General features: G+C 47.2%; 1 protein-coding gene across 4 annotated transcripts in view; it reads left to right on the top strand.

Annotated features, from left to right (window-relative positions):
- Positions 1–22,779, top strand: part of ZNF407 (zinc finger protein 407) — a 455,442-nt gene that overhangs the window by 416,583 nt on the left and 16,080 nt on the right. For 2 of the 4 annotated variants that reach the window (XR_011379296.2, XM_051851879.3), the window contains one exon: positions 12,926–15,490. The exons of the other annotated variants lie outside the window; for them this stretch is intronic. Coding sequence is in view for 1 of the 2 variants with exons in the window: in XM_051851879.3 (XP_051707839.3) it covers positions 12,926–12,978 (53 nt within the window). In the remaining variant the exon portion in view is untranslated. Of the gene's footprint in view, positions 1–12,925; positions 15,491–22,779 lie in introns of those variants that run through there. 4 annotated transcript variants of the gene reach the window in all.

The raw sequence follows: 22,779 nt of genomic DNA, 5'->3' as shown, positions 1-22,779 counted from the left end.
ATAACTGAAGCCCTACACAAGGTGGTGTTCCCAGAACTGTGGCAATTACTGGGTTTCAGACTCATTTTGTGTGAGTGTTTTTAAGGCTTGGGCCTAGAGTGAGAAGGGCTTGGCAGTAACCTTTGGGGGTTAGAGTGTTTGGCACTTCTTACAGCCCCTGTCTAGGAAAACATGTCACCCTTGGCAGAGAAAACTCACTGCTAAGCACACTCTGTAATGACATCTGTACAATTTAAATTCCCCCAAACACGGAGTGTTTACGTGTATCAGGGCATGCAGCTTTCCGTTGAAGAAGAAGCCCGAACAGAAGTCACGGCCAAGGGCTGGTGTCGTGGTGTAGTGAGTGAAGCCACCGCCCAGGATGCCGGCATCCCATTTGGGCACCAGTTTGAATCCCAGCTGCTCCACTTCCAATCCAGCTCCCTGCTAATGGCCTGGGAAAAGCAGCAGAAGACATCCCAAGTGCTTGGGAGACCTGGATGGAGCTTCTGCCTCCTGACTTCAGCCTGGCCCAGCCCCAGCTGTAGCAGCCATTGGGGGAGTGAACCAGCAGATGGAAGATCTCTCTGCCTCTCCCTTTCTCTGTAAACGCTTCCTTTTGAATAAATCTTTAAAAGAGAAGAAGCAGTAATGACCAGTGGAGTCGTACATGAAATGAATGCCTGGATTGAGTTCCTTCCACACCAGGGGGTCATCCTCCGGTCATGCACAACCTTCTGAAAGGTTGTCAGCCAGGGTCTCCCCAGTTGATGGGAATGCGTCACCAAGGGGGCGGTGGCTGCCGCTGGGGTTGTGTTCCGGTGTGAGGACCTATTTTGCTAGCATGCTCATCTCCCAGCATTAAGGGGTTAAATTTAGGGTTGGAATCCGACCCTGCTCTCCAGGCCTTCCTCCTCCTGGAGCTCCTGTGCTGGTCTTTCCTGTTGACTGCATTGCTGCCAGCCTGGAGTGGCAGTCAGTGGATTCCCCGCAGAACTACGTGATGTGGGGCTGCTCTTGCTTTTGTTTCATTCAGAAGCTGAGCTCTCTGACATTTTATTTCTGTGACCTCCCAACCCCCCACCTCTGCTGGTGGCGCTCAGAAGGGGTGCTGTGTCCCAGCCCGCTGCGTAGACCCACTTGCACAGGCACGGGCTGGGCCCCGAATGCTAGTTTGGAAGCTTCCTCTGTGGTTAGCGTGCTGACTGTCCTTGCCAAGACGGATATCTGGACAGAGTATTAGGTAACTAAAACTGCTCAGAAAGCCTCCAAACACATGCTAGCACTTCCAATCTTATTCTATATTCAGCAACTTTGTTTTTGTTTTCTCCTGGGCAAAAAATTTACTGTATCAGTGCTTTTATGTCACAAGAATGAATTGAATTTGTACCCTTTAGTGCAAACAACAATAGACAGAGTGGTAACCTAGTGGAAAACAAATAGACACCCCGTCCCTTTTGGGGATTCAGGGAGGTTCAGAACGATGGAGCTGACGGTAGAGAGGTGGCAGATAAAAAGAGGCCAAAGCCGGGAAGAATCCCGCGGTCATTTGTTACCATGCCATCTTCATGGTGTTTGCTGAACCAGGGTGCAGAGTAATGATTCAGACAAATGACGTTAATCATAATAGCTGGCCCTTTGGCAAAAATGGAATACCTAGCGTCCCAGCCGGAGACCTAATCAGATGCTCCAAAACTTGCTTCCACAGGAGAGAATTTTCTCCCTTTAGTTTTTCTGTCAATGGCGTCCCGTGGGATATATCATCTCTAAGAGAAACAGACTGATAAGAAATTGTGCCCTGTTTCCTGCTTCTCTCCCTGACCCCCTGAAAAATAACCACATTAAACTTTAGGATTAATATTTATAGAGAAACAGTATTACTTTTGTATTTCCTTCATAGTCTCCTAATATGATACAATGGCAAGAGCTATGGTGACTCGTCAAGTCGTATTTTCCATAATCCTGATCATCACATTTCTCTTCACTTGCTTGGAAATGATTTGAGGTGGCCTTGTGCACCATGAAACCAAGTGGTGTCACACACACATGCATTGGTGTTCTGTGATTCTGTGTGAAACGTGCAGATTATTGAACACAGACTGAACTTGAAGTGTATTCTAAGTGCCTCTGGTGAGTATGTATTCAAGGAGCGTGTTTAATGTCCTTCTTGGTCTCTGATAGATGTTAAAAGCTACTGAGAATAATGTCATTTGTTTTGTGTTGGATTTTTATGGGATTCTTAAATTAGCCTCATTGGTGGAATGTGTTGGTTGTTTTTTATGGTTACAAGCTCATTATCAAAACCAAAATGTTCGTTTAGTTCTAAATACTTCTGTACTTATTAATTACATACATTTTGTCATCACTTTGGTGCTTGGATACTTGGAGCATAATGCTGTTGTGTAGAAGGGAAAACAATTTAGAGATAAAGTTATACATCATCTCCGGGGGAAATTAAGTTGACATGTAGGAGCTTAATGTACACACTTTAGATTCTCTGCTTGATTTGCTGTTTTCTTCTTCATAACTCTAGGTAAACAGTTTGTGCTGCCATTTAATGCACAGGTTAAGTGTAGTTGCAGGCTATTAGACATCATTAAACTAAGTAATATTCAGTCATGGGAGAAGGATGGAAGCTTTTCACTTGTAGCTGCTTGGACATTTCATTTGTCACCTAGCACAGCACCACAAAAATTAGTCGTGGCAGCCTTTATGGGATGTATGGTCTGGTGATGTGAAATCATAGTGAATCACACCATCCTGGCTGATTCACGTTCATATGTTTTGCATCCCCCCCCACTTTCCAATGACAAATTTGGCACACATACACAAAGCAGTGTTATTCATTCAGAACTCTGTCTCTAAAAAAATAGTTGTCCCTGACACCCCCTGTTTTTGTAACCCCTTTCAAAAGAACACTAGACTAATCTTTGAGCACAGAGCAGCTCTCAATAATTATGAAAAGACAGAGTGTATTATATTCAGAAAGTGGCATCTTGGCTTCTCCTAGCAAGAAACAAAGTGCGAAATGGTTTAGCAGTGTTGATGAAAGCACAGTATGGCATACGCAATAGGTAGATACCAGCAGATGGACCCCAGGCCCTGGCCCTCTAGATCTGTTCAGTAATCAGCTTATTATTAATATATCCTACAAGCAGAATACTACAGTGTATTTTTCTCTGGCAGACATCGGCATGAAATACTTTTTTAAAGGTAAGAAACCACCATGTGTGAGAAGGAGCGTGACTGAGACGTCCTGCTTAGAGGCACCGTACGTTATAGCTGGACGGCTTGTCCCGGTGGAATCGTGAATGAATCTGATTACCAGTGGGCATCACATCCCCCTGCTCCGGAATACATTGGAATGCCAGCTCCTGACTTCTGAGGATTCTCTCAGCTGCGATGGCTTGTGATAGGGAGAGGTATCGCAGTCGCGTAGGGTCTGTAGGTATTAGTGTCAAGAAGAATAATGTCTTGTTTGCCCTTTCTCCTTGCTTATTGTGTGGGTTACACAAGGATTGGGATGAGTTAATAGAAAACAAAGAAACTAGAGTTGGTAGGAACTGGTGAGAGGTGGGGAAGCAACAGCTTTGCAGACGTACGTGACTCACTGTGACCAAAAAGAACATGCAGCCTTTAGCTCCCAGAGCAAAAGCTCTCATTAAAGCACCTGATGTGGTCGTTCCAGGCACCTCACACTCCCTGGAGGCTCCTTGGAGAATGCCAGCGCACAGGCGGTGTGCAGCGTGGCAGACAGCCACACCCACCCTTCACTTTGGCAAGGGCTTTGGAACCACTGCAGATGGAGTGCAGTGGTGAAGAGAAAAAAAAAAGTTTGATTCCATTTGCACTGTGATGTACGTAGAAAATCAGTGTTGATGGGAAGGCACAGTGGTTTTAGGGGTGGTGGGCAGTGTCACCTCGCAGGCCCTGACTGAGTGTGGAGCCCTCGCTCCTGGAGAGGATTTGTGCTGTCCCTTACACCGCATACCTGAATCCACCTTGTTCACACCCAAGAGGAGGGAGATGATTTATTATCTGTCCCTTGAATTTCTCCGAGCGTTCTGTCTAAACTTTCCAGGAGGATTACATTTGCGATTACATCTTAACAAATGTTGTTTTAACTAGACTGCAATATATGTTATTGACAACAAGCGACTTTTCTTCTCAAAATAACATTGGTGCTTAGGCATGCAATTTACAAAAAAATGACAAGAAAGGGTGGTACTTTTTCCAAGGTGAATGTGAGTTGACTGATTAGCTGGTATTTTAACTTGGATTCTTGCAAATTACAGACATAAGAAACCCTGCAATTTATATGTACTTTAGAAGTGAAAGCTTTAATCCCGTGATTCATGCAAGTAAAGTGGTAATAATTTAAGTACCATATTTTATTTATCCCTCAGAGTTGTCAGCTGATACCAGAAGAATTTCCACGATTTGGGGGTTGCTGCCTTTGGCCACCTAATTGCTTCTTAGGAAGTAAGAGGGAGATTGCTTATATAACTGCACGGATTGTCTTTGGCAACGTCGAGCCAAGGCATCAATCAGTCCATCTGGGTAAAATCACAAGCTGACTCCGATATTGCTAAATATTTATACTGTCAAATACACACAGACATCCAGATGAAAAGAGGCGTTCATTAGGAATTCTCCAGCTTGTCAGTTTAAAGATGTAGATTAGAGCAAAACCTCCCACTATGGTACTGAGTGCTCAAGAAAAGTCTATATTTAGCCATTCTGAGCAATAAATATCATCATATTGCCTCATTTAGGTAAATAGAGAATAAATATTGTCAGGATGATCTAGGGATAACGTAAACAGACCGCTGCTCAGAGTGTGTTCCGCGGAAATACCAGGACAGTGATGTGCCGATGATGCTTTCTGGTTTAACCCTTTTTCTTAATCACACGCCCTCCCCTTTCTGGTAGCAAAGACTGTCGCTGACAGATGGGGGTGGGGGGATGAAAGGAAAAAAATTGTAACCGCAAAGGTGATTTCAAGTTATGTGAATTGGAACGCTAATTAGTGCTTGTGCTGCCGTATCCTCTTCATAGTTGCAAAAGCTGCCGCTGCCGACAATAAAGACGTGTGCGGCCACGGGAAGTTCATCTGTGAGTTGAGCAAGCTCATGCAGCCCGTCCGTCCCCGGGGAGCCTTGCAGCTCCAAGGTTAAGACGGCACTTGACAGCACGCCGAGGCAGTGTGCATCCCAGAATTCCTTCTGAAGCACACTTTTCCCTGGGAAGATCTCTCCTGGAGAGTTTTCCATGGAAGCCTGAGATCTGGACCTCAGCACAGCCTCGTTTGTGCGCTGGAGCTCCCACAAGCCGCGTGACGCTGGCGCCGACCTGCACCCTAAGCAGGCGGAGGACGTGTCCCTTCCTGGCGCGCTCATGCTGACTGTGCGTCCCTGGCAGTTGGTGATCTCAGGAGCTGGACTCAATGGAATTCTCACTGATGTCGGAGTCTTAGTTAATTACACTAGATGATTTTTGTGAGATTAATAATTAGCATCTCTCTTTATAACTAAATATCCATAATTAATCAGCAAATCATAACGTGGAGCCTAATTAACTCAAACTCAAATTTTAACAGAAAATCCATATTACTCTCCAACATCATTAATTACCAGAGCAATCAAAGTTATCCCTCATGGGATAAAACATAAAGCTTTGTGGGTTTATCAGCTAAGCTGTTAGCATGGAAGAATTTCCAGAGTAACTTGAAATGGTGTTGCTGATTACAGAATCAGAGCGTTCGGTGTCTGTCAGCCACAGCAGCGTACACTGTCACAAGCTGCCTGGCCGCTGGGCGGGTAACCCGCAGAGCTAAAACTCCCCCGGGTGTCTGGCTCGTTCACAAGGGGTGCTCAACTAGTGATTTCCTGCGTGCAGGGAATTCAGTCCCCGTCTTCAAAACCACGCTGCCCTCCTTTGTTTCTTGGCCTCACGGAAGCCAGGTGACAGCCAAGGTCTATGGCCAGCACTGTTCATAAAGGGGAACTTTTGTCAATAATGAAAAACGTAAAAGCAGTATCTCTCAATTATCAAATGTTAAAGATGACCAAAACACGATTCTCTGTGCATGGAGGAAGTACTATGCAAGACCAAGCAATCGCCGTGGACATTGCCGGACTCAGATTGGGTGTGTTTCTAAGAAACGCAGTGACACCACTGTTAACCATGGAAACAAGCCTCACAGGGTTTCGCTTGGAAATTTAGAAGTTGCAAGTGCATTTAAAATCCTTGTTTCAATTACCATATCACCTAATCTTCTAAGTGCACGCATGGAATAGTGTTCTTTTGTGTGGCAGCTGTAAAAATCTTAAGCAATTTTTACTGTCAAGAAAACTCTGGCTAAATAGGGGCTGTTAACCTAGGCAGATACCTGATTCCGAGCTACGAGCTCGCGGCGCTCAGCTAATGGGTTATGATCAGGAACGGTTCCTAATAGCCAGCTAGACGGGGCTGAATATGAAGATTTCTATAATTTTGTTGTCAGCTTGTGATGTACTCTAGTGCTAATTATTTGGAACAATTATGTTTTCCTAATAACAGAAGAAGAAGCAGTGAATTAAGCAGGCTTACCTTCAGATCTTTAGATAACGGTTTAAATGCACTTGCCATTAAGAAATAACATTTCTTTTTGCTTTATGGAGCCCTAATTATTTAAGATGCTTGTCTTTTAAAATCCACTGCTTCCACTTCTTTTAAACCTGTTCCATGTGTCAGTTTACACTGATGATTTCAGTAACTAGTATTTTCTCAGTCTTAAGTTCATGGCTGTGCCTCCCATAGACTGCTTACTTCATGTAGTTATTCAAAAACCATAATTAGTGCAGTAATTAACATGTGGATCCTTCAAAGAAAGACTGCTGGAATCATGGGACACGTCTCATCACTCTTACTGATGTGTGGATGATAAAGAGACCTAGGCTGATGTGACAACAGGATCTGGATTACTGCATGCTAACTGTGCTGCAGGGAGATCCAGACGGGACCTTGGTCCACGGAGCCCTCACGTTTGGAAAAGTAATTATCCACACTGTTTCTGTAATGCGGCTAGGTGTTATCCTGCATTTGCAGCTGTCAAATCATTTGTTTTAAATGTTTTTTTAAAAAATACCTTATGAATACTTGAAAGTTTTGAGTTTAACACATTATCTCTTAATCAGTTTCTAAACGTGAGGCCAAGCGTGGGCATAATCTCTCTCGCTCCCGCTTGGCGCTCTTGCTGTGTGTGTGTCTGTCCTATCTATCCATCATATAGAGTCGTGCTTTTTTTTTTAAGATTTATTTATTTATTTGAAAGTCAGGATTCACAGAGACAAAGAGAAATGGAGAGATCTTCCATCTGCTGGTTCACTCCCCGGATGATCTTAACGGCTAGCCCTGGGCCAGGCTAAAGCCAGGAGTCATAAGCTTCTTCCGGTTCTCTCACATGGGTGTCAGGGGCCCAAGTACTTGGCCATCTTCCACTGCTCTCCCAGGCTATTAGCAGGGAGCTGGATCAAAAGTGGAGCAGCCAGGACAGAAACCGGCACCCATGTGGGATGCTGAGGCCACAGGCGTAGGCTTTACCCGCTGCACACAACCGCCGGCACCCGCTAAGGCTTTTTTGCCAGTTTAAGTCGGGCATTTAATGGTTACTTGAGCTGATACAGGTTGTAGTTTCAAAAGCATCACTGGGGCCTTGCCACCCATGTGGGAGACCCAGATGAAGCTCTTGGCTCCTGGTCTTGGCCTGGCCCAACAGTGGCCATCTGGGGAATGAACCAGAGGATGAAAGATCTCTCTTCCCCCGCCCCCGCTCTCTGTGTGTGTATGTGTGTGTGTGTCTATATATATATAACTCCGATCTTCAATAAATAAATAATTTTTTTAAAAACCCCATAGTCATAAAGAAAAGGCTCGATTTCATACATTTCCCCCAGAGAATTTTTTGGCTAAATTTCAGTTTTCTCATAAGCTGAATCTGTTGTTTTGAAGACGTAGCCAGTGAGTTGCATACAACTAGACTTGGCTGGACAGCACATCGCAAGCCACCAGTGGTGGCCGTGCTGTTTACTGCTGTGGTGTTGGCCTCTTCTCAGGGGTTGGAACGTTTGTCCTGTAGCTTCCTGTAACTAATGGCACCTGTTCACACTGTCAGGTGCCCTGCAGGTTCTGCACTGTGCTGTCTCCTCCTGGTAGCTCACCTGAACTAGACCTGAGAACATGAGGCCTGCCTTCCCTAACTAAAGGAGCTCTTGGAAAGACACCACCAGGTCTGGGCTTGTTCAGAGTCTGAAGCTGGGGGGAAGTGGGGACATTGGAGGTGAAGTGCTGTGCACTGGTGGGGGTACTCAGGAAGCAAGAACGGGCTGCGGCTGGACTCCCACGTTCCATTTATTGAAACATATTCTGGGCTTTGATCACTATTCAGGATAGAGTGGAAGGTTCTCTTCCTTTACGTCTTATCCACGGATTTGTGTCTTCGTATCTTTGCGGTTGTGTTGGCCTGTTCTCAGCTTCCAGCTGCACATGTTATTCAGCGAGTTGCTGAGGTCCAGAGTTGACTGCATTGGCTTCAGACCCCAGAAGGATCAAACCATTAAGCCTTATGAACTCACTGATAACTTGTCGCCGAGTGTGTGTATTTCATAACCTGAAATAGACTGTCAGTCAGGAGAGAGAGCTGCCCAGCTGTACACCTCTTTTCCTAAAACACACACTTTTTAAATCGGCCTCTGCTGACACTGCTGCAGTAAGTTAACTGTAAATTGGTTGTGTATTTTTACACTGTAACCTTAAATTTCATTGTGCTCTGAAAAACCGCACTGTAGAACGCGGTGACCTAGACAGTGGAGAACAGCGTAGCTCTGCATGAGGTGCCACCCAGCACCATTATAAATACTGTGCCCTACTCTCCTTTTTTTTTTTTTTAAAGATTTTATATATTTATTTGACAGGTAGAGTTTCAGACAGTGAGAGAGACAGAGAGAAAGGTCTTCCTTCCACTGGTTCACTCCCCAAATGGCCGCTATGGCTGGTGCTGCGCCTATCCAAAGCCAGGAGCCAGGTGCTTCTCCTGGTCTCCCATGGGGTGCAGGGCCCACACACTTGGGCCATCCTCCACTGCACTCCCGGGCCACAGCAGAGAGCTGGACTGGGAGAGGAGCAACCGGGACTGGAACTGGCACCTATGTGGGATGCTGGCGCTGCAGGCGGAGGATTAATCCAGTGCGCCACGGCACCAGCCCCTGTGCCCTACTCTTGATGGAGGATATGTTCTCATTCGTTCTGGAGGGAGTGAGGAACAAGGGTGCTTCCTGTATGGTAAGCACCACTGTAGGACACATATGACCGTGAGATACAGGATACAGTCTGTTCCTGGTGCTAGAATATCCGCTTAGGTGCCAGTGTCTGATGCCGGAGGCCCAGGAACTGAAGCTGAGAGAGATTCCTCAAGTTGTCCGAGCGCTGGCATGGAACAGCAGAGCTGCTAACCTAGACCTTCCTGAAGCTCGAAGTCTGCTTAAAAGTGCGCTACTAAGGAAAGGGGAGCATTTTTGGCAATTTCAGTCCTCGTGCTTGTGAGTAATGGGAGACGTTTTGTGGTAAAACAGAAGACACCGTGGCCGTAGGGAAACCTATAGGGTTCTTTCTCCGTGCATGCGCACACAGAGAAACCATCTGAACAAGCAACAGCTTGAGCTTGCTTGCCTGATGCCATTTTAACCATTAGATCAGTCAGGCCTGGTGCGGGAGGAATCGGGGCCCTGGCGTGCGGCTGGTATTGGAACACACACACACACACACACACACACAACTGAGCGAAATGCACAAAATAGAAAATGAAAAACAATGTTAATTGGCCACAATTACAGCCGTCTAGTGGACAGTCGGCATCCCTGTCTATATAAAAGCCACATTCGTGTAAGTCTTTCCTTAATTAGAGTGTAGAGTGCATTCACAAATGTCAGTCAGTGAGCAGTGAGAGTCTCCCAGTGCCGCTGACAGGCACTGCCCTCAGCCCATCCTGGCAGAAGGCCATCTTTACATTTAGACAGTTCGAACCCTTCTTACTTTTTAGGCTCTAATTTATACATACCTGGCCTCTCTGACATTCCTTACCCTTTGAATTCGCCATGCTCATTTCTGTATCATCAATAAAAATAAAATAAAGAAGTAAGTGGTGATATGGTTTTCATACTCACCAGGCTTCAGAAGATTACGTGAAGTTAGGCCTTGTGCCTAGAAAATACACACGACACTGGGTGGATCAGCTTTGCTTTCAGAGGCTAACGTAAGTCATGGAATTGCTCTCAACGTCTAGATTGAGGAAAAGACAGTCATAGCTGTATCATATGAGTATAGACAGAAAAGGATTCAGCTGGCCCTCAATTCAGTAGTGTGTCATTAGCTTTTGTGACAAGGAACCATTCAAGATGCTTTTTTAGAACCTACATGCCATGCTAAATACTGGGATTTAATCTGCACACTCACCCCTCCCAGGAGCAGAGTTGGGTGAGTTTTGGCAGATGTGTGGAGGCGTGCAGCCATCCCTGCAGTGAAGTTGGGGTGCAGTCCTCTCCTGCCCCTCTGGGAAAATTCCTTCCCCTGCCCCTCTGCCCTTGGCTGTCCCATGGTTTTGTCTTTTCCAGAATTCTGTATGGATGGGGTTGTGCGAAAGGTAGCCTTTCATTTCATGCCACACACATCAAAGAGTCAGCCTCATCGTTATATCCTACAGCCAGTGTTGTGAGTGGGGCTTCTCTCTCCTCCTGGTGATGAGTCGTGATTAGGAACAGAGCTGCCCTACACAGCTGGGAGCAGGGCTTTGTGTGAATGTGTGTTCTCATTTCCTTAGGGACAGGACCATGGGGTAACGCCATAAGAAATTGCCAAAATGTGGTCAAAGTACCTGTACCATTGTGCACTCCCATCAGCAATACTTGAGAGTTCCAGTTGCTCCATATTCCCACCAACACGGGTATTATCAGTCTTTTCAAAATTTTAGCCAAGGGCCAGCCCCATGGCTCACTTGGTTAATCCTCCACCTGTGGTGCCAGCATCCCATATGGGCACCGGGTTCTAGTCCTGGTTGCTCCTCTTCCAGGCCAGCTCTCTGCTGTGGCCCAGGAAGGCAGTGGAGGATGGAACAAGTGCTTGGGCCCTGCACCCACACGGGAGACCAGGAGAAGCACCTGGCTCCTGGCTTCAGATTGGCACAGTGCCAGCGTGGTGGCCATTTGGGGAGTGAACCAACGGAAGGAAGACCTTTCTCTCTGTCTCTCTCTCTCTCACTGTCTGTAACTCTACCTGTCAAATAATAAAAAAACAATTTAGCCAAGCTAGTCCGTGTTTGATAGATCTCATTATGGTGTTACTTTGCATTTCTCTGGAGACTCTATGGTGTTGAGTGTGTTTTATGTGTGAATTGCTGTGATTGTTAGAAGTTCTTTCGCATAGCACATTAAAGCATACCCTCTCTCTGCGTCGGTACAGGTCATGGAGTCTCCCCACGTGACAGCTGGCCGAATGTTTGAGGGCTGCACGTCCGTGTTTCACCCCGAAGTTGCTGTTTGCTGAGATAGCCTGCTTAGGTGCTCCCTCTCTTCCCCCGTCCTCTCTCCTCCCTCCCGCTGCCTTCCCTCCTTCCCTTCATAGTTCATGGCCTGGCTCCTGGGCCAGGCTTTTATCTGCTGCATCGCTGTGGCTGTGCTTCAGTGTGTGCACCTGACACAGACTCCTGGGACACCCGTTCCCTGCCTCGAGTGCAGTCCTCTGCTTAGCAAGCGCTGTGTTTCCTGAAGCAGCCAAAGGCTGGGCTTGCTTCTGTGGCGGCCGTGTCCGCTTTCTGTTACGGGCAGATTTACAGCCTGACCTGGTGGCTTCAGCTAAGCTATTGATAAACATGCTTAGCCTGCCCTGTAATGAGCCCTGTGTCAGGACGTTGGCGACAACCTCCAGCTGAGTGTATAATTGACAGATATCAGTGCATAAAAGTATTGACAGGGCAGCCAGCAGGTTTGATTATCAATAACAGAATTTTTAAAATTGCTAAACCCCTAGGTTTACTTTGGACACTTAAAGCGGCTAAGCGGTTATGAATTATTTTGACTGCATCTCGTCTTTGGTAACTACTCTGTGCTTCTGTAAAAAGCCCTGGTAAATATGCAGATATGGTCCACCTAAGATTTAAACCCTGGGGAAAATAAAAACACCACAGAAAACATCATGGCAAATGAGAGTGGTTGGCCTTTTCTGACGTCTTTAGAACCTTACATTAAGTTTTCATAATTTACAGACCTGGTATTAGATCAAGTTATACCCCACCACCACCCCTCCCTGCCTTCTTTGAAGGAGTATATAATGGGGCCAGGGGAGTCGCTCTCTTAAAAAATGCACATTAGCTGGTTTATATATAGCTCAGGAAGGGATTTTTGTTGTTTTCAGATAGAGGCTAAGTGTTTAGAATTGGGCTCCTTGACAGTTCTGGCTTTGACCACAGGCAGCCACTAGAAGGCTCCTTGTAGTTCCTGGGTTCTTTAGGGTTCTGTTACTGGAGGCGCTGTTCCTGCTCTGTGGTTGGCTTGGGTTGGCATTCACCTTTGTTCCTTCATTCTTTCATTTTCTTCCAGGATTAGGAGCAACCAAAAGTAATGTTTCTTATAAAGTCGATCTGAATTTAAGATGACCCTGCCCTGTTACCATTTGTGTAGCCCTTGAATAAAACTTGCAAATTGTTAGTGATAGTGAGATTTTCATTGCTAAGTTGGTGAGTGCTATGAAATAAACATATTAATTGTATTTTATTATAAATAAGTTATATTATTTGACTATATCATGATATTTGACTGGTTTATTTAAAAAAAACTATTACATTATTGTTAAAGCAAGTGTGTTGTTTAAAATTTCATATTCTCTGTTAAAGATCACTCTGTTCCTAATGTTTTAGGCCAAGACATAGATTTATTTTGCATCAAGATTCTTCCAGACACTGAACACTAGGTACTCAACACAATGGTACAAATTCTTCTACAGCAAAGAATTCTCTTCTAGGCAAGTATTGCAGTGTAAAAGAGTGCTGTGTCAGCAAAGTACATCTGAAGGAAGAGTGAAGTTTTTTTCAGCTAGATTAAAGTGTGTCTGCGCACATGCATGACTGTAGATATGGAGATAATGTCTTCCGGACAGAAAATCTTAAAAATCTTCAGCTAGAGCTCTTTCTCAATGTCTGACTGGACATAAAAAGTCCCTCATCCTGATTGCAGTGCATGGTAGTAACTGAACTTTTCCATCTCTGTTGTTTATGTAAGATTGCAAGCACTCAGCTCATCTGAGTGTCTGAAGTCCCTCCTGCTGGCGAGCACTGGCGCGTTCCGCAGGGCACTTGGCAAGTCCCTGCCTCCAGCAGCAGCCCCTTCGCCGGCAAACAGCGGCAATGTTGCCCTGGAAATGCGGCTGCAGTTTCATGAGAATGAAGCACGAGGCACGCCAGGCCCATCTGTGCCAGCCTCGCACGACAGAGCCACCCGGTTTTTCCGTCATTGTCTTTTGTTCTCCGCGGCACGTTCATGGGGCTGTTTCACGAAGGCTAGGATCTGGGGGCATCCACTGGTCTGCACCGTTTTTGCTACTGTTTGTTCTCTGTTATGTTTGTCAGCCCTGCACCCCGTTTCTTTCTTTAAAAATGGCAACTTTAATGTTGACACTTTTTTGTCCTAGAAGACCACAGCGCTTGGGGCTGCGGAGTAAGCGTGAACTAGAGTAGGTGGGCGAATGTGCTCCTAAGCGGAAGGAACAGATCTGCTTGTGCAAGGCCCAGAATCCACAAACCTGTTATCTCATTATATTGATGTCAGCTTTCATTATCTTCATGAATGAGTATTTCCTGTCTCGATGCACGGTATTTGCATATGATGAACTGGCCAGCTTAAACGTGGCTGCTTTTCATGTTCCTGACTTCCATTCAATTGATCAGAAGTCATTCTTAGTTGAAATCACAATGAACCAAATGCAGTTAATCGTGAATCCACTCGAGCTATAAAACTGCAGTCAACCCATTGATTTCCAAATCTGAGTAACCCAACGGGCTGCTAGACCTAAACCGAAACCGCAGAGGCAGTGGTATGTTGGGTATAAAAGAGAACGCGTATTTTCATTTCTCAGCAGGAATTTTAGAAAGATAACTACACGGGACCAGTCAATCAGTCAGTGTTTTCTGGAGACTAAGTGGTTGACAGAGTCTAGTTGCCTACCATGAAACCACAGAGTTCTCCAACTAGGAGGGAGCCTGTGGACTGAAACCACATGACTCAGGGCCACAGGTTTTCCCAGCGAGATTGGATGTGAGACCGGATAGTGGTGGGCCCTGCCGCTGCTTTCCACCAGGTGCTTCACTTTTGAAGTCTTAGCTTGGGAATTCTAGGACAAATTTTGGTAGTTCTGATTCTTCAAAATAACATCCAGGGAGCAGCATTGTAGCATAGCTGGTTAAGCTGCCTGCAATGCCAGCATCCCCTGTGAGTGCCCTTTCAAGTCCCAGCTGCTCCACTTCTGATCCAGCTCCCTGCTAATGTGCCTGGGAAAGCAGTGGAGGACGGCCCAAGTGCTTGGGTTCCTGCATCCATGTTGGTGACCCAATGCGGCTTTGATCTGGGCCAGCCCTGGCTTTTGGTGCCATTTGGAAAGTGAACCCTCTGATGAAAGATTCTCTCTCTCTCTCTGCCTTTCAAATAAATAAAATAAATCTTAAAAAAATAACCTCCAGTCATAATCCAGCAGTTAGAAAGCCAAGTTGCTGTACCACCGAATTGCTGCCCTCCCCACCGTATCCACCTCCGTTGAGTCCCAGCCCCTGCTCTGTTTGTGTGGAGGCCTCTGTGCATGGCTAGACAAGGATCAGTGTGTGCGATTCTTCTCTTCCCTGTCATTTTCTTCTCATAGAATTGAGTTTAAGACTGCTTAAAGACAACTTTTCTGTAGGTACATTTCTGCCCAGGTGTAGCTGAAAAGCCTGTGGTCAGGGTTTATTTGGGTTTTGCCCTCTAACACCCTTGCCCTCGGTGCTTCCTGAGTTTGGTTCAAATAAGTGGTTCTACTCCTGACAGTTTCTCTGTAGACTGTAGAGGATTTGGGGAGGGGCAGCTTGGGTGCCATGAGTTAATCCACTCCTTGGAGCGCACACATCCCATGTTGGAATGCTGGTTCAAGTCCTGGCTACTCCATGCTTCTGGATCCAGCTTCTTGCTAACACACCCTGGAGGCAGTGGGTAATGGCTCAAGTTCTTGAGTTCCACCATCCTCAAGGGAGACCTGAATGGGACTCCTGGCTCCTGGCTTTGGACCAGCCCAGCAATCCTGGCTATTAGGAGCATTTGAATGGAAGATCTGTCTCTCCTCCTCTTTCTGTCACTCGGCCTTTCAAGCAAACAAACAAATCTTTAAAAAGAGAAAAGAATTGAAGGAAGAATGAGACCTTCTTTTTTAAAAAGCCTATATGCAAAAGCCAAGCTAATTCTGAGAATATATGTTGGATTTTAGGATTCTGATGCTACATAAATAAATTTGAAAGGTTGGACAATAGAACAAATAAAGGAATAATAAAAACATGTTTTAAGAAAGAGCCAAGCTCCGTGTCCAAATACCAATGGAGTCTGTGGTCACAAAAGGCTTCCATAGCCTTGGTGGCAGCCCATGACAAGAGCCTCACTGACGTCATAAAAGAAGATTGTTAGTTGTTAAAGGAACAACAGTAGTCACTGTGCACTTGCTCCCCATGTAGGACCTCTGTCCCTATTGAATTGTAATATGAGAATCGACTGCAAATTCCCTGCCCAAACTGTCCTCTATATGTTGTGTGTGTGCGTGGGTGTAAATTGTTGAAGTCTATGATTAGCATGGAGTTGGTCCTCCGTATATAAAGTCATACTAAAAGTGAACCATAATGAAGGAGGAGATGGGAGAGGGAAAAGGAGAGGGAGGTGGGATGGGAACTGGGGCTGGGGGGCGGTATGGGGGAAGAACCACTATATATTCGTAAAGTTTATCTATGTAAAAGTGCATTCATTAAATAAAAATAAAAAAAAAAAAGAGCCAAGCTTAGTGAGTTAGGCTAAGTATAGTTGTAGGGATCGGTTGTTGGTTTACATGTTGTACTAGGGAAACTGGTTTTGAGTAGTTGAACTCTAGTAGCTTAATCACTACTAGTAAGACAGTGTCAGGAATAGGAGCAAGAAATGCAGTGTTGTTGCAGCCACCAGGTGCTAACTAAGAGAGGCCTAAAGTAAGCTCTGAACAACGAGGCAGGCACAGCAGGCTTTCCCCCTGAGAGCACCTGCAGTCCTGCTCCCTCTGCCTCTCTGGCCTCAGGGTCAAGGCCGTGCTCTGCTGTTGGTGCCTGACACCAGGGCTGCTTCAGTCTCCTGGCAGAGTTTTAAGGCACGTTTTTGTAATAGAGACTTTCATAGGAGATATTTTTTCCCTTCATATTCTGTATGCAGCTTATCCACTGTGCTTCTAGAATTCTAAGTATTTTACTAATTCCTTTCAAAGCATGATTCTTACTAATAGTTACCTTGACACTCTGTAAAAGAAGTAAAATAACAACTGTTCACTCGCCAGGGTGATGCAGACACACAAGCACAGGGCTCAGATGGACACGTATCCACGCTGGGATGTGTGATGTCACTCTCTCTGCTTTGCCCTTTGGCAATTCTGCTGTGAGCTTCTCTCAGCCAGCAAATGAGGAATTAATTCAGTGCTGTCATCCTGATTGTCTTGCTACTCCAAGAAAGAGTAGAGCATTTCTGCTTAGAAAAATACTTGATGGCATTTAATAGTGAATAGAGCTGAAGGTAAACATATGAATTTCCATAATTCAGTGGACACAAGTTTCACATGCCCCCCCTTCTTTCTATTAGTGAAGCCACTAATCAGACAGCCTTGTCTTCTGCCCTTTATACAGAATACAGAGTGTGCTGGGAATCAAAACTCATCGAGCCTGTGCTCAGGGAGGGGAAGAAGACTAAACGGTAGACTTGGATCTGTAATGCCATCATGTGGACCACATCTTGGTTGTTGGCAGTGGTGCCGGGTCAAGTCACCACGGTTTCGGCTCTCGTTAGCATTCTAGTTGAATGATAAGGTCCAAGTCTTCCAAATAACATGGACGACCTGTTGGAGCCCTAACTTGCATCTGGATGGTGTTTCTTTTGGGCACCTGATGGCTGGTCACCCTCCCTCCCTCCCTTCCCTGACCCTGGGTCTCCTTCTTTGGTCTTCCTGACTGGCTGTGACTCTTTTTCAGTTGACAAGAGGCCCCTGAGTCTCATCTTCAACTTTGTTCTCAAAACAGCTAGATGGTTTCCATAAATGTTTACAATTATGTTTAAAATATTTATTTAGAGATTAAATAACGAGCCTGCAATTTGCAGAGAGTTACTTGCAAAAACATGTTCTGCTTATGCACAGTCATTATTCCTGAAAACTAAAAAATGAATTTGGATGTTCTCAGGATAGTATATTGAATATAGGTGGATGTGACATTTCCCGTTCTTACATTGCCTTTTGAAGTATTGGAGATATCTTTATGTGCTGTATAAGAATCTTGATCCGGTGAATGGAACTTTAAGGAGCTTCTGAAAGTCAGCTTGTGGCACATGTAGAGTTGCTGTCATAGCATTTTCTCCTGTGTCTTGGATTTTTCTCTTGATGTCTCTTACACTCCCAGAGACTAAATAGCAGTTTATGACCCAGAATGAAGATATATGCGCTCTGGTAGCCCAGCCCCCGTGGGTGGTACACCACGAGTACCCACCGTCCCAGCATGCAGAGTAAGTCTTGAGACTCTCGGGTTCTGTTGGTACAGGGAATGTGTATGATTGGTCTTCTTGAAATGAGAATCTAGTTTCCCCAGAGCACCCTAGGCAGCCTCAGAAGGTTCCGACAGCACCTGTTGAATTGGAGAACCCTCCCGTTGACCCTAAGATACTGCTTCTCGGGTCCTGAACAGAGAGCAAGGGACTTGGTCCCTTGATCAGGCTCAGGAAACGCGAACTAAAGGAAAGGGACTTTCTGCTTAGGCTATGAAGACTGCAGCAGCCCTGGGAGAAGCTCAGAGCTTTCCCGCCTGCATGCCCTTAGCGTCTTCACTGTTCTGGGAGTTCAACAGTGTGAGCCTCAGACCGCGGCCGCCCCAGCACCCTCCTTCTTCCTTCACACCTGCCTTCTCCCCTCATTTCCACTTTTCCCTGCCTCGCCTCCCACCCGCTTTGATCCCCAGCAGTTTGGTTTGATCACACCGTGGAAGCCACGGGGTCTCAGACTCGCTGCCTCGGACTCTCCCTCCGTCTGCCCGCCTCCAGCAGCGGCATTGCCCCACGGTCAGCTCTTCGGCCAGCGTTTCTGAAAACAGCTTGGCGTGCGTCCCACCGTGTGACCAGAGCAGTGTGGGACATGCTCGGCCCCTTCTCATCCGGGGTTTCCTGTAGGAGGCGGTCACGGAACTAAACAGTGAATTTACACTGTGGTGCGTGTGTGAACAGGAGAAGGTGTGAGGGACCCTGCGGGTGGACCTGGCCTGGAGTGCTCGGGGAAGCAGCTGAACCTGTGTCTTCCTTCTCAGCCTCCCTGATTCCCAGAGTTGTGGCTCCGGGCCTCCCAGCAGCCTCTCAAAACCCTCCGCCGTGTCTGTCGCCACTGTCTCCTCTGTCTCAGCCCCGTCTTTTATCCTCTCTTACACTGGCTGCTGGGAAAGCCTCCAGCCTCAAGGCCCTCGCTGGGTCCCGTCACTAGGAGTCGTGTGCCATATTCGCACCCTCGCTCCTCCCGGGAACCCAAGTTTGACCATGTATTTCCTTCCTTCAGCCTCTGCAGTGGCTTCCTGTCACTGTGAGATCCCCAAGTCCACACCCCTGCGCACTGCAGGACGTGACAGCTCCTGCCTGTCCCCCTGCCCCCGGCGGTTCCCACGCGCTGGCGTCTGCAGCTGAGCCGCACTGCCTGCCGGCTTTCGCCTGCGCTGAGATGTTTTCAGGACCTGACAGGTCTTTCCTCTTTGTGAGAGCCGTCCTGATCCCTACCCTACACCAAGTGACTTGTTCTTTCTTTGAAAGCATGGCTATTCGCATGTGTGTTACTGTTTCTTTACCTTTTATTTATTATAATTATCATACTAGTACTTCTAAATAGATTACTAATTTGTTTTTTTAAATATTAATTAACTTATTTGAAAGGTAGTGCATGAGAGAAAGAAAGGGGAAGATAGAGAAATATCTTCCACCTTCTGGTTTACTCCCTGCAAAGACCACAGCCGCCAGGTCTGAGTTAGGCCTAGAAGCCAGGACAGGAAGTTCATCCAGGTCCCCTGCAGGGGTGGCAGGGACCCAACTCCCACTGCCTTCTTGGGCACCAGGGCAGCAAGCTGGTTTGGAAGTAGAACAGCCAGAGTTCAGGCCAGCACCCCAGATTGGGATGCCAGTGTCGCAGGAGGCAGCTCCACCTGCCGCAGCACAGGGCAGCCCCAGATTCTCAGTCTCCTAAAGCCAGAGCTGTGGTCTGCAGTTGCCTTGTGGTGTAGCGGACTCTCAGTATTAATATCTGTGAACAAAGAATTAAGGAAATCTGAAATGTGTTCCCCCGTGGAGCATCCAGAAAATTTAAATTAGTGAGTAGATATGAGACCCCCATATAGCTAGGGACTTGGGGAATAGCTTTACTAGGTAACTGAGAATTTACTAGAAAACTATTTTAGCGCTAGTCTTTGGACCATATCGAAGGGTTCGGCCTGCCCTTTTCTTTCCTGCTTGGTGCAATCCAGAGAGTAAATAATTTCTGTTTTTCTTTGGTGAACTCAGAATCTTCACTGCCCACGCCTGTTAGTTGGAAGAGGAGTTCTTGTTGAACTGAAAGTGAACTCATCGTTTGGGGTTAGGTTTGAGTCCCTGACATGACTAGTCTGCCGTCAGGAGCACTGTGCCATTACCTCCTCACAGGACGGCTCAGGCCTCCAGGACCTGGACTTCATCCCAGAAGCACTGTTTCTGTCTGCTGTGGGACTGTTGCTGGGCCTTCTAACTTTATAACTGAGTGAGCCCAGCAGAACTCAGCTCTCAGTGGGCAGCTGCAAACATGTGGCCAGTTCATCAGAACCCAGCTTACCATGGGAGTCTGTGCCATGGTCGCTGGCCACTGTTACCCTGTGCTTATGTGACGTGCTTCCTCCTTGCCCGGAGCTGTTTCTCTAAGGCATGGAATTTTGCTCTGGATGGCATGGACAGAATCCCAGGGGACCTTCAGTGGCGTGCACCACATTTCCCCACTTTGCACCTCTCCTCCTCACGTGGCCATTAGACCGTTAGGCAGGGCCGGTTGCCCCACCACCGGGGCATGCTGCAGAGCCAGCCTCCTGTGACACCCAGCGCATGGACTGGAGCAGCCTTCTTAGTGGAAGATCTTGCTACCAGCATCAAGGGGCCTCCAAGGCACCCCGCTTCCTCCTCTGTGGCTGGAGGTACAAGGTGAAACAATTTGTTTTGCACTTTGGAGGAGAGATATCTGCAGGACTATTCACTCGACCCTATAATCTTGACTGAAGCGTTAGGTCCGGGCTCTCTCTGGGGTATATCTTCCTTCTGCAGACCGTGCGTGTCTTACTTACGCCTCCTGAGTGCCGGCCTCTCCTTGGCTTGTGCAGTCTGCTCCGCACGGTGTCAGTAGCGTTGTAGGCTGGCGTGGTGTTTCATGGGATGTCCGCCCAGTGTGGTGCCTTTGAACCATGCTGTGACTGAGGGCAGGAGAGGACAACATAGCCTTGAGCAGACTGAATACTGACCGTCCGTGGGAAAGCAGAGTGCCGCCCACATCTCGGTCCCGGGACCAAGGCACCGAAGCAGCATTTCCCACCACTGCGCAGTAGCGGAGCGTCACCTTGTGCCGAGGCCCGTGGGCTTACCTCCCCGGGCAGCACCGTCTCCCGAGCACTGCCTTAGTGCTTAGTGCTTAGTGCTTAGGCCCCTCAGCATTACCTGGACAAGCCAAATCCTCCAGGAAGCAGGGTTTAAGGAGAGACAGTAAGAGGGAAGGTGGAGGGAGGGGCGAGAGCCACCCTTCCCCACGGCAGGCCTGCTCCTGTCAGGGACAGAGCCACAGAGAGAGACGGGGGCCGAGCCGGCTGGCGAGAAGCTCCCTGGCTTCGGGAACAGGCCTGCGCGCTCTGTCACCTGCGAGTCTCCTGCGGAGGCAGTGGGGGCACTGTTGTTCCTGTTCCTGGTGGGAGATGTCAGTGGTGGGTCTCACGGCCTCCTCCCGGGTTTCTAAGTGACTCCAGTTGTGGCAGTTGTGTGTTCTTTGAGTCTCATTTGTCAGGCCCTCCCTGTCAGTGATACCATGGGCACTTAAACACAGTAACAAAAGTCCTGCGAAGTGTGTACTGCCCACAAGAGCCAGGGCAGAGTCAGCCCTCTCCGGACAGTGCCCAGACCCCAGCTGGGTGTCACCTAAGGAAGTGTGCTGTGGTGTCCAAGAGCTGCGGCCGGAGGTCGGTCACCTGGAGCCGGGTCATCAAAGGTTCCACTTGGCGTACCTGGTGGAGCCGTGGTGTGTCGGATCTCTGGGAGGCTGACAGCCATGGGATTAACAGATCTGCTCCTGCTTCAGCAGATCTCGATGTGGAACCCAGGTGCCAGCCAGGACTTCAGAGCCCTGATGTGAATGCCCTCTGCACTGTCCGTAAAAGATTGTCATCCAGCCTGTTCTGCGCGGAGGCTCCTTGCTAAGGCTAAGGTTTGCACTCTACTCAGTGCTAGGGAGACGGAGTTTACTTCTGTCTGCTCTTCCAGCTTTGTTCTCCAGAACCATGAAGAACAAACCTTCTCCCTTCTGCAAGACAGTCCTTTAAATATTTGAAGATTTCAACCATTCTGTTTTCAAGTCCCACATTGTTTTTATTTCTCTTCTCTATGTTCAAGTCTGGCATTGTTTTTTGTAAAACCAGTGCACCTGAGTCTAGCCTGCCCAGCGTGTCCCTTTTCTGGCTCTGCCTGTGTCCACGCAGCCACATCCCTGAACTGATGCTGTCCTGTGTGCACCAGCTCTCTCTGCTCCTGGTGACAGGACCTCACACCTGTCCCCAGTGCACTTCATTATGTTATATGCTTAACATGCCGCAGATAGTTGAGTCATGTAAAATGTTCTGCAGACCCACAGCTTTACTTGCATGTGTACCCATCGCAGGTGAACGCTGACCCAGGATGCGTTCGTACAGGTAGATCAGGAGTAGTAATGAGCCCTTACTGTGTGTCAGGAACAAAGCTGAGGACTTCACATGGACTGTCTCCTTTACTCTCAAGACAATAGTAGTAGTATTCCCATTCTGTAGATTACAAAATCAAAATTTAAGGAATGTAGGTAACTTCCTGGAACTATAAAAAGCCTGAGATTTTACCTAACTTCATAACCAGCACCTCATCCTGCCACAGTTCATGGATACTGGAAGAAGACATGAGGCTCCCGGGTCAGAGACCGAGACTCTTGTAACTCACAGCTACAGTGAAGGCAAGAAAGTAAGTCTCTGTCCAGGTTCCCAAGTCCCAGTTCCCACAGCTGACAAGGGGAGAGCAGTGCCGCCTGTACCCTCAGTAGGGTGCAGTACAGGAGATGAATTGTGTGCCCAAATATTTTATCAGAAGTAAGTTTGTCTGTCCTTTGCTCTGAAAGAAAATGCTGTTCTCCAAGGTGGCTCACTCTGGAAATATCCATTAGATAATCTAGAATAAAGGCAAGCTAGCTCTGCAGACACGTGGGAGAGCC

Source organism: Oryctolagus cuniculus, chromosome 10 (genome assembly GCF_051225735.1).
Source record: "Oryctolagus cuniculus isolate XC-2025 breed Fujian yellow rabbit chromosome 10, ASM5122573v1, whole genome shotgun sequence".
NCBI lineage: Eukaryota > Metazoa > Chordata > Mammalia > Lagomorpha > Leporidae > Oryctolagus > Oryctolagus cuniculus.
This window is presented reverse-complemented; position numbering and strand designations above follow the sequence as displayed.